The sequence below is a fragment of the Letharia lupina genome (genome assembly GCF_014066315.1).
Source record: "Letharia lupina isolate WasteWater1 chromosome Unknown contig_18, whole genome shotgun sequence".
NCBI classification, from domain to species: domain Eukaryota; kingdom Fungi; phylum Ascomycota; class Lecanoromycetes; order Lecanorales; family Parmeliaceae; genus Letharia; species Letharia lupina.
In genome coordinates this window covers 1,118,214-1,129,598 of record NW_023502987.1, presented here as the reverse complement: position 1 = coordinate 1,129,598, position 11,385 = coordinate 1,118,214, and the positions used below count along the sequence as shown (strand labels likewise).

At 44.0% G+C, this 11,385-nt stretch overlaps 1 protein-coding gene across 1 annotated transcript; it reads right to left on the bottom strand.

The window, feature by feature from the left end:
• Window positions 1-3,204: 3,204 nt before the first annotated feature.
• HO133_003786 (uncharacterized protein) lies at window positions 3,205-9,892 on the bottom strand (the record flags this gene model as incomplete). Its single annotated transcript, XM_037294708.1, has 6 exons — window positions 3,205-3,361; window positions 3,416-6,090; window positions 6,147-8,833; window positions 8,889-9,560; window positions 9,625-9,665; window positions 9,717-9,892. The coding sequence occupies 6 exons, from the start codon at window positions 9,890-9,892 to the stop codon at window positions 3,205-3,207; spliced, it is 6,408 nt and encodes a 2,135-aa protein (XP_037149396.1).
• Window positions 9,893-11,385: the final 1,493 nt, after the last annotated feature.

Sequence of the window (11,385 nt, the reverse complement as noted above, 5' to 3'; positions counted from 1 at the left end):
TATTATTATATTAAAAATTATCTATTTTATTTATCTTTATTAAACTTTAAAATATATCTTAAAATTTAATTTAAATAAATTTTAATTTATTTATTTTATATAAATTTTATAAATAAATCTAATCTCGCTTAATCTAGATAATATAATTTATAAAGTTATTAAATCTTTAAAATATCTTAATATTTTTTTAAATTAATACTTAATTTTTAATATTTATATTAATAAAATAAAAGAAAAAATAAGCGTTAAGATTTTAATATTAAGCGCTTTAAATAGCTTAATCTAGAGTATAAATATAAAGAATTTATATATAATCTATATCTTAATAATATTATCTCTCTTTATTTATTATATATTAATATAATTTTAATTATTAGATAATTATAAAATTAAAAAAAGAGAAAATAAGACTCTAAGATTTATATAAGAAATATAAAAAAGATATATAAGAATTATCTTAAAAGTCTTTAAGACGATTTCGAAGAATATCTTAAATATCGAATTATTCTTAATATTAATATAATAGATATTAAATAATATAATAAATAACGCTATACTTCGAACTATTATTAATTTTATTTATAATTATTTTTAAATTATAAAAATTAATAATTTAATTTTAATATATAAATAGCTAATATAAAGTAATAAGCTTAATATTATTTATACTTAATTTAATTTTTTAGAAAAATTTAAATAATATTATAAAGTTATTTATAGCGTTAAATTTAAGACTCTAAAATTTTATTTATTATATATTAATCTTTTATAATAATAATTTTCTTATATTATTATTACTATTAACGCGAAGATAATTATAAAAAATTATAATTAAATAATTTATTATAATAATTTAAAATATATTATTATTTATATAAATAATAGCGAGATTAAAAATAAAATAGATATATTAATAATCTAAATAATATTTATTTAAAAAGATTTAAGCGTTTTAATCTCGATAAGAATTATTTATATTAATCTTAAATTTTAATTTATTATTTATTTTAAAAAGCTCTATAAACTATACCTCGCTTTAAAATTTTTTAAAAAATTCTTAAAATTTTAGAATATAAAATTAATTATTATCTTTATAAATAATTAGATAGCGATTTATAATATTTATAACTTTTAAAACTAATTAAATTAATATATAATAATTAAAATTATTTATTTTCTTAATATTTTTAAATATTAAATTAAAATTTATTAAATTCTAATTTATTAAAAAATATTAGAAAATAAAAAGATTAATAAAATAGTTAAAAAAGCGATAAAATAATAAAAATAAGATTAAGATTTAATAATATCTATACTATTAAATTTAATCTCGCTTATTATATTATAAAATATATTATATTATAAATACGCTATAAATTAATAAATATAAAAATAAAATAATTTAATAATCTCGTATAAAATAAGAGAGTTAATAAGATATCTAGAATTTATTTCGAATTCTTATATATTAAGAAAGTTTAGATTTCTAAATAAAATTAAAAGTGTAATATTTATATTAATTTAAATAACTTTCTAATTAAAATCGATATTTTTAATATTAAATTATAATATCTTTATAAATATAAATTAAAAATATAAGATTATATATTATTATATTATAAGCTATATAGAGAATTATAAAAAATTATATTTTAAATAAATAATAAGTAAAAAATTAATATTAATATTTTTTTAAAGAATTTAATAAGAATAATTATTATTATTTATTTTATAATAAAGATAAATAATTTTTAATAATTTTAACGCTATTAAATAAATAAGAAATTAAATAATAAAGATAAAAATAAAGATAATATTAATAACGTCTTAAAGCGAATATAGTAAATATCTTAATTAATATTAATATTTATAGCGAGCCTTTAAATCTATATTATAATACTTTAAAGAAATTATTTTTATATATATATTATTAAAAATAAAAGTTATTTTTAAATTATTTTTTTAATTATTATTAAAGAGAAATAATAGAATAGTTTTTAGATTTTAAATAATTAATAGATATAATTTTTATAAGATAAGCTATTAAAAAGATTATATTCTTTTTTAATATTTTTAAAAATATCGTATTTAGCGAAGATCTTTATAAATAACTTTAAAATATATTTAAATAGTAATTATAAATTAAATAATAATCTAATTAATAATAATATTTAGAGAATTTATTAAATTAAGAGAAATCTTTTTAAAAGTATCTCGATAGAAAACTCTTTTAAGTTTTTTAGCGAACTTAATAGATATTTAATATTTAGAAATAGTTTTAAAATTAAGAAATAGATCTTAGGTTAATACTTACGGTCGGAACTCTTCTAGTGGGATATAGCCTTCGACTAAGACCCCGATGCTAGTCTTCAAACTCTATCAATAAATAACTACTACTACTACTACTACTACCCCATCACCCATCACCCACTCACCCACTACGGCACAACCCATCACCCACAACTTCTCGCCAAGAAACCCCCCTCCCCCGCCCCCATCGCACCCCACGGCCCCCCATCGCACCCCACCAAAACACCCCGCGCGGACGGGCCATCGCGGACGGGGTGTCGAGAAACGGCACAGGGCCAGCTGGGCACGACGACAAAGAGCACGACGGTGCCGGGTGGGGGCGGACGTGGCTCAGAGAGGGAGAGAAGAGGGAGGTTTGAGCGAAGAGCGAATGGACGGAGGTTTGAGCGAAGAGGGTTGGGAACGGGGCGACGGTGACGGTGACGGTGACGGTGACAGGCGGAGGATGTGAGTATGGAGGAGGCGTTCGCTGGGGGTGATGCCGGTCACCTGGACCGGGTGAATGGGTTAGTTAGGGCGGGGGTATTTCCCCTTGCGGGGTGTGAACGATTCTATCGTGGGGGAAAGAGAGGGGTGGGAGGGCAAGCGAGGGAACATGGGGGGGTAGGTGGGTGGACTATCGTGATACATTGATGCGACATACATGGATTCGCCAAGAGAATTCATAAGAGGCCGTGCAACGAACGATCTTCTAAGGAATCGAAAAAAACGTCGAAACGAAGGCGTGAAAGTACAGACAAAAATCGCCGTGCAACCATGATGCATGCGGAACAGGGAAGAAGGCATATCTTTGTCACTTTTCATTCCAATCGTACAGAATGCAGGTGCGTCTCCCGAATCCACCTTGGTCTCCCTGATATGCAGTAATCTTTGTTCCCCTGTGGTGTGGTGTGCTTAGGCACCCACGGCCTGTGCCTTCATCTGCTCTGGCTTGCCAATGATCTCATACGGAGCACGCTGGACGATACCGCCGGTCTTGGGAAGCTGAGTGCCAACGCCCATGAGGTAGGTATCGACGTCACGAGCAGCTTGGCGACCTTCATTGATGCCCCTGCCGAATGTTAGCAACTGTCTGACGACCTGTAGTCGAACGAGGTTGGCTTACCAGACAATGAGCGATTGCCCACGGCGGCAGTCACCAGCGGCAAAGACGCCACCTAGGTTTGTGTTGTACTGCCCAGGAGGTGTTTTGACATTCTTGCGAGCATCCTTCTCGATCTCTGTGCCTAGGAGGCGGTCCTCGGGACCAAGGAACCCCATGGAGAGCAAAACCAGTTGCGCTGGGAAGAATTGCTCGCTACCCTCAACAGTCTTCATGTCCCAGCCGCCAGAGACACTCTTCGTCCACTCAACACGATGGATGTTGATACCAGAAACATGTCCCTCATCGTCACCAACGAATTCCTTGGACATGACACAATACTCGCGCGGATCCTTACCCATGTGTGTCTTGACCTCCGTGTGACCGTAGTCGACACGATAGATCCTCGGCCACTGGGGCCACGGGTTGTCGCGAGCACGCTCAGCTGGTGGCTGAGGTAGAAGCTCGAAGTTTGTGACCGATTTAGCGCCATGGCGGACCGAAGTGCCAATGCAGTCATTACCGGTGTCACCACCGCCAATGACTATAACATCTTTGTCTTTGGCGGAGATGTATTCGCCATCCGAGAGCCCGGAGTCGAGAAGGGATTTGGTGTTACGATGGAGGAACTGCATTGCGAAATGGATACCCTCAAGCTCTCTGTTGGGAATCTTGAGATCACGAGCGACAGTGGCGCCGGTAGCAATGACGACAGCATTGTTCTCCTCGCGTAGAGATTGCAGGCTGACTTCGCTGTCAGGCCCGACGGAGCAGCTGGTGACGAAGTTGATGCCCTCTTCGGCCATGAAGTCGACACGGCGCTGAACGATGGTCTTGTCCAGCTTCATGTTGGGGATACCGTACATGAGTAGCCCACCGACGCGGTCAGAGCGCTCGTAGACTGTGACGGTGTGGCCCGCTCTGTTGAGCTGGTCTGCGGCCGCGAGGCCAGATGGGCCAGAGCCAATGACGGCAACGGTCTTGCCAGTGCGATTTTGAGGAGGGTTTGGTATCATCCAACCCATATCGAATCCTCGGTCGATGATGGCGCATTCGATGGACTTGATACCAACAGGATCCTCATTGATACCAAGAACGCAAGCACCTTCGCAAGGAGCGGGGCAGACACGGCCTGTGAACTCAGGGAAGTTGTTGGTCATCAGGAGGCGGTTGAGAGCATCTTGCCATTGGTTCTGGAAAACGAGCTCGTTCCACTTAGGGATGATGTTGGAGATTGGGCAACCAGTATCAGACTGACAAAAAGGAACACCACAGTCCATGCATCGAGCTGCCTGGTACTTCAAGCCGTCTTCATCCAGGCGAGAAGAAAGCTCTTTCCAGTCACGGGTCCTAGTCTCTGGCTTCCTGTACTTCTCGCTTCGCCTCTGGTACTTCATGAAACCCTTAGTCTTATCCAAAACCAGCGCAGATCTCTTCTTCTCTGCCTTGTTGTCACCCACACTCTCCTCAATATCGAGCATATCCTTCTTTTTCTCGTGAGCTTCTTTCTCGTGCATCTTTTTCCTCGATTCCTCGTGGTTGGACCGTACCGCGTTGCCTGGCAATATAGGCAATGGGTATTCCGCCTTCTTTGCAGCCTCTGCCTTGGCAGCCTCTTCAGCCATGACACGCTTGTAGTCCGTGGGCAAGACCTTGATGAACCTTGACAAAGCGCGGTTGAAGTCCAACAGGACACGAGCAGCAAGCTCAGAGCCAGTATAGTGATGATGATCTTCGATCAAGCCACGGACAAAAGCAATTTCAGATGGATCTTCAATACTGGAGATCTCGACCATCTCAGTGTTGACCTTGGATTCGAAGTCCTGGTTCATGTCAAGAACATATGCAATACCGCCAGACATACCGGCAGCGAAGTTGCGACCGGTGCCGCCCAAGATCAGAACACGTCCACCAGTCATATACTCACATCCATGATCACCAACGCCCTCCACGACGGCAGTGGCGCCCGAATTTCGGACTGCGAAGCGCTCGGCTGCCATACCACGGAAGTAGCAAGTCCCGCCTGTCGCACCGTACAAGCAAACGTTTCCAATCAAGACGTTCTCTTCAGCCTTGAAGACTGCAGATCGAGGTGGGTAGATGATCAGACGACCGCCAGAAAGACCTTTGCCAACATAGTCGTTTGAGTCGCCTTCCAACTCTAGAGTGACACCAGGGGCTAGGAAGGCACCGAAAGATTGACCAGCTGAGCCCTTGATGTTCGCATGGATGGTGTCTTGAGGAAGACCCGCTTCACCATATCGTCTGCTGATCTGGTAAGACAGTGTCGCACCCAATGCCCGATCAGTGTTGACAATGTCACACTCAATACGGCAGGGTCGGCCTTTCTCGAGAGCCAGCTCGGATTCAAAGATGAGCTTGTTATCGAGTCTGACGTGTAGCTTATGATCTTGCTTTCGCACGTTATAAGTCGCAACACCGGGTCGGAGTTGATGGGCTGGGGTGAGGATGAGGCCAAAGTCCAGGTTTTCAGTCTTGGGTGTACGAAGGTCTTCGCGCATCTTCAGGGTCTCAACGTGGCCAACCATCTCATTGACGTTGCGGAAGCCAAGCTTAGCCATGATGGCTCGGAGCTCGTTAGAAACGTAGTAGAAGAAGTTGATGACATGCTCGGGCGTGCCTTGAAATTTGGCACGAAGTGCTTTGTCCTGAGACGCAATGCCGACAGGGCATGTGTTCTAATGGAAGTTGAGTCAGCATTTGCATAGATCAGAAACCGCTACAGGGACATTACCAGGTGGCATTTCCTCATCATAATACACCCCATGGCAATGAGAGGAGCGGTAGCAAATCCAAACTCTTCAGCGCCCAACAAACATGCAATTGCGACATCTCGGCCTGTACGTAGCTGACCATCAGTCTGTACAATGATACGTCCTCGGAGATCGTTGAGCACAAGAGTCTGGTGAGTCTCCGCAAGGCCAAGCTCCCATGGCAGACCGGCGTACTTGATACCAGTCCATCGAGAGGCACCAGTTCCTCCGTCATGTCCAGAAATCAACAGGTGGTCTGCTTTGGCCTTTGCGACACCTGATGCAACGATACCAACACCGGTTTCAGAGACCAGTTTCACTGATACACGTGCTCGAGGGTTGGCGCATTTGAGATCGTAGATCAACTGCTTGAGATCTTCAATGGAGTAGATGTCGTGATGCGGAGGAGGCGAGATGAGACCAACGCCGGCAGTTGAATGTCTTGTGCGAGCGATGGGTCCAGAAACTTTGTGGCCTGGCAATTCGCCACCCTCACCGGGCTTAGCGCCCTGAGCCATCTTGATTTGTAGCTCATCAGAATCGGCCAGATAGTTGGATGTCACACCAAATCGGCCAGAGGCGACCTGCTTGATAGCAGAGCGCATGGTATCTCCGTTCTCAAGGATCTGGCTCCGCTCAGGGTCTTCACCGCCTTCACCAGTGTTTGACTTGCCACCGAGTCTGTTCATGGCGACGGCCAAAGTTGAGTGGGACTCCATGGAGATTGAGCCGTAGGACATGGCACCAGTGACAAAGCGTCGCACGATCTCCGTCCATGGTTCAACTTGATCAATGGGTATAGAAGCTCTCTGCTCAAAGTCAAAGTCCAGCATGCCACGGAGAGTGCAGTTCTTGATCGCCTCATATTCTGACATAGAATATGCCTCATAAGACTTGTCGTTCTTTGTTCGGACCGCATCCTGGATGTTGGCAATAGCCACCGGGTCATTGACGTGGGGTTCACCCCCATCTCGCCAATGGTATTCGCCGGATTCCGCCAGACCAGGAATATTGTGAATGTCGCGAGTTGGGAAGCCCTTCTCGTGGAAAGCGAAAGCATCTTGGGCGATAAGCTCGAAAGTCATGCCACTGATGCGGGTAGCTGTTCCAGTGAAGCATTGGTCAACCACGCTGTTATCGACTCCCAGCGCTTCGAAAATCTGTGCCCCTTTGTAGCTTTGCAGTGTAGAGATACCCATCTTGCTCATGACCTTCAGAATCCCTCCATCGCAAGAATACTTGTAGTTGTCAATGATTTGCTCATCGGACAATTTCTTCCTGATAAGCCCCTCGCGATTCATCTTGAGGATACACTCCATGGCCAAGTAGGGACAGACAGCATCGACACCGTAGCCAAGCAGGACACACATGTGATGCACTTCACGAGCCTCAGCAGTCTCAACGATGAGAGCTGCCTGGGATCGCCACTTGTTGCGGACCATGTGGTGGTGGACCATGCCAGTGGCCAAAAGTGCAGAGACAGGAACGCGCCCGGCGTTGGTGTTTCGATCAGACAAGATGATCACTCTGTCCTTGTTCTCGATTCCTTCCGTTACCGACTCGCAAATCCGGTCCAATGCATCAATGTAGCCCTGGATGCCCTCCTCCTTGGGGAACGTGATGTCAATCGACTTGACGGTCCACTCGCGATACAGTGTAGTAATGTTCTTCAAGGCGTTAAAACTCTGGATGGAAAGAACAGGAGAGGGAAGCATCAGACGGTGGCACTGGGATGAGCCCATCTCGAGCAAATTGCCTTGAGGACCAACGTAGCACTCTAAAGACATGACGATGGCCTCACGGATGGGATCGATGGGAGGATTAGTGACTTGGGCAAAGAGCTGACGGAAGTACTCATAAAGAAGTCGTGGCTGTTGCGCGAGACATGCGAGAGGTGCGTCGTTGCCCATTGAGCCCAGCGCTTCCTTTGAGTCTGCAGCCATGGGGCCCAGTAGTAGACTGACTTGTTCAAATGAGTAGCCGAAGGCCTTCAACATCGGATCTTCCTGCACTTTGGTTTCATTGAGCTTGTACCCAAGATCCATGCCCCCCTCATCGAGACGCTGGTATACGCTAGGAAGCTCTATGAGTTCCTTTTGCAGCCATGATCTGAAATCTTGTCGAGTAGACACATTGTGCTTGAGCTCTGCGTCATCTACGATGCGACCTGCTACAGTATCAACGAGAAGCATTTTGCCAGGCTGCAGTCGGCCTTTTTGCACAATTTTCTCTGGTTCAATAGCAATCGTCCCGACCTCGGATGCACAGACAATACGGTCATCGTCTGTAACATAGTATCTGCAAGGTCGTAATCCATTTCTGTCCAGGTTTGCACCGCAGTATCTGCCATCGGCGAAGGTGAAGAGCGCTGGGCCATCCCAAGGCTCCATCAAACAAGCTGCCCATTCATAAAATGCGGCCTTCTCAGGGTCCATCGCAGCATTGTCCTGCCAAGCCTCGGGTATCATGATCATAATGGCTTCGGGGAGGGAGAGAACCCCGTTGATGGTCAAAAGCTCGAGCACATTATCGAAAGCGGCGGAATCAGAACCTCCGTCCTCAACGATCGGGTATAATTGATCCAGCTCGTCTTTGAAGAAGTCTGACTTCATGACACCCTCTCTTGCTCTCATCCAGTTCTTGTTGCCTCGTAGCGTATTAATTTCACCTGTAGTTCCTTAGTCGATGGTGCTCAAATAGTCATGCGGTGGATTTCGGCTTACCGTTGTGAGCTGCCCATCGCAGTGGCTGAGCACGATCCCAGCTGGGGAATGTGTTGGTCGAAAATCGCGAATGCACCAGGGCAAAGTGGCCTTCATAGTCGACAGACACCAAATCATGGTAGTACTGGTACACCTGGACGGGTGACAGCTGACCCTTATACACGATGTTCTTGTTGCTCAGCGAGCACAGGTAGAACCAATTGTGAAGGCCAATGGTATGGGTGGCGCGCTTTCGTAGAACGTAGAGCTGACGCTCGAAATGTAACTCGTCGAAGTTTTCAGCATCCGTGATCTCCGGTGCATTCCCATTGCCATAAGCCGACTTCAAAACGACAAAGGGCTGCAGGATCAATGGCTCTCTTGAAAGCGCCGCTGGCCCCAGCAAGCTCGAATCTCGAGGTACCTCTCGCCACCCGAGCACCCTCAGGCCCAAATCTTCCGCGATGTCATCGAACTTGGTTGTGGACTCCTTAAGGATCTCTGTGTCAGGTTTGAAAAAGAGATTTCCTGCAGCGTACTGACCCTGCGGAGGCAGATCGAACCCTGTCTCCTTTGCGAAGTTCTTGATGAAGAATTTGTGGGGCATCGAGGTCATGACACCTGCGCCATCGCCGTCTCGGGCGTCGGAGCCAACGGCCCCTCGATGGGTCATGTTGCATAGTAGGTTTTGTGCTGTGCCCCATCATATGTCAGCTGGGCTTGTAGGATCAAAGGGTATACGTGGCAGAGTGCTCACCATCGCTGATGATCTTGTGGCTCGCATTGCCCTTTATGTGGCTGTCGAAAGGTCAGCGAAGATTCTTGCCACCGGGACTGGTAGGTACTGACGCAGCGAAGCCAACACCACACGCATCTTTCTCGTACTCAGGGTCGTAAAGACCCTGCTTCACGGGCAGAGCCCCGGCCCATGACCGGTTCTCCGGGGTGTTTTGGTACTCGTATACACTGGCAGACGACTGTTCTTCCTCTATTTGTGGTCCATAAATTTCCTCCACGAGACCCATCCTACGGAGGGCGACCGTTGGTATTCTTTCCGCGCGCAGACTGAAATGTGGTTGGTAATTTGCAATTTGGAACTTGGTAGAGCCTTTGGGACTTTTGAGGTTGACGACTTGAAAGTTTGGCAGAGGTAGAAGAAGGTGTTTGAGAAGGCTGTTGTGGGGGAAGAGTTATGGGAGAGGGGGAAATGGAAGAAGTAAAAGGTAAGAAAGAAGAAAATAAAATTATTGGTCGAGGCGAAATGAACCCCACACTGTTCGACTTTGCCACGAATTGATTGATGACGCAGCGGAAAGTACAAGCTACAAGCAAAGTAAAGTATTCGGAAGTTTGTTCCTCTTTGTTCCCCAGTCCAGCTAGAGAAAGGCAGAGAAAAAGGCAGAGAAATAGGCGGCGGAGATGTTGTGCAGTTGTGTTTGTACTGTAGTTTGCAGTTTTGCCGTTGATTTTTGAAGTAAATTCGTTCGATAGAGATAAGCGACGATGGACCAATGGGAAGAGCAGCTTTTGAGATCTTTGCAGTATTAGTGCGTAATAGAGTAATAAACTTCATGCACTCCACTTTTTCCACTCTGATATTTCACCTTTCCTATATCGAATTCCCATGCATATCATAGGACAAAGATACTGTCTTTTCAACTGGTAAGAATGATGCCGGTGTTTTGGTAGATGATAATCTACAACCGTATGACTGGAAGATCATCATCTCTACATTCATGCTTTTGCTCAGCCTGGCCAATGGACCATATCATAGCAAGACTCATTGCGCTTGAGGACAATTGACTAAAAGCGAAAATCCGAATACGACTTTTGGTGCGCCTACTGGAAGGACACGTCTTCGAGCGTGATCACCCCTCTGCCCAACTCCCGGACCTCTAGGCTCTGTCGACTTTATCTCCTGACGGCCGCCCATCTCGTTGCGTCCGTCCAATGGCTTTCACGTCACAGATCTCGGGGGCTGACCGGGCCCAGGCCGTCGTCTGCGAGCCACACAAAAGTTCCGGAGGATCATCTACGTCCATCAGTGCAGGACCAGCGCCCAAAGGCGGGGAAACCGTACAGCAGTTTTCCCCGGGACTCGTCGCTGCTGTCGGGCGAGCACCAACCATCCGGGGGGAAGTACCTAGGTACCTAAAACGTTCAGTCTGCGCCAGCAAGGATTTCTGAACCTTGAGCTGAAGCAGGCCTGCCCCGCCCATGTCGCTTGTTATAGAATCACACTACGTTTCGACCCTGACAGATTGTGATTGGTTCGCTTAGGTATGCATCTGCACAATGAGATTTTGCTGTCATCAAGCTTTCAAGTTGGCTCCCAAGTCTGGTGGCAGCCAAGAGGTCGTGTTGGGGCTGCAGAGTGGCATTCCGGCTTGTGGAAGGTATAAACTCGAGCGTGCTTCTCAGGGTTCTCAGGTGTCTCAATCCCAAAACATTGGGCCGAGCGAGGAGCGTCAGAATCTTATTCTCACCTGATTTCAATATGATTTGTTACGGAGTCTCC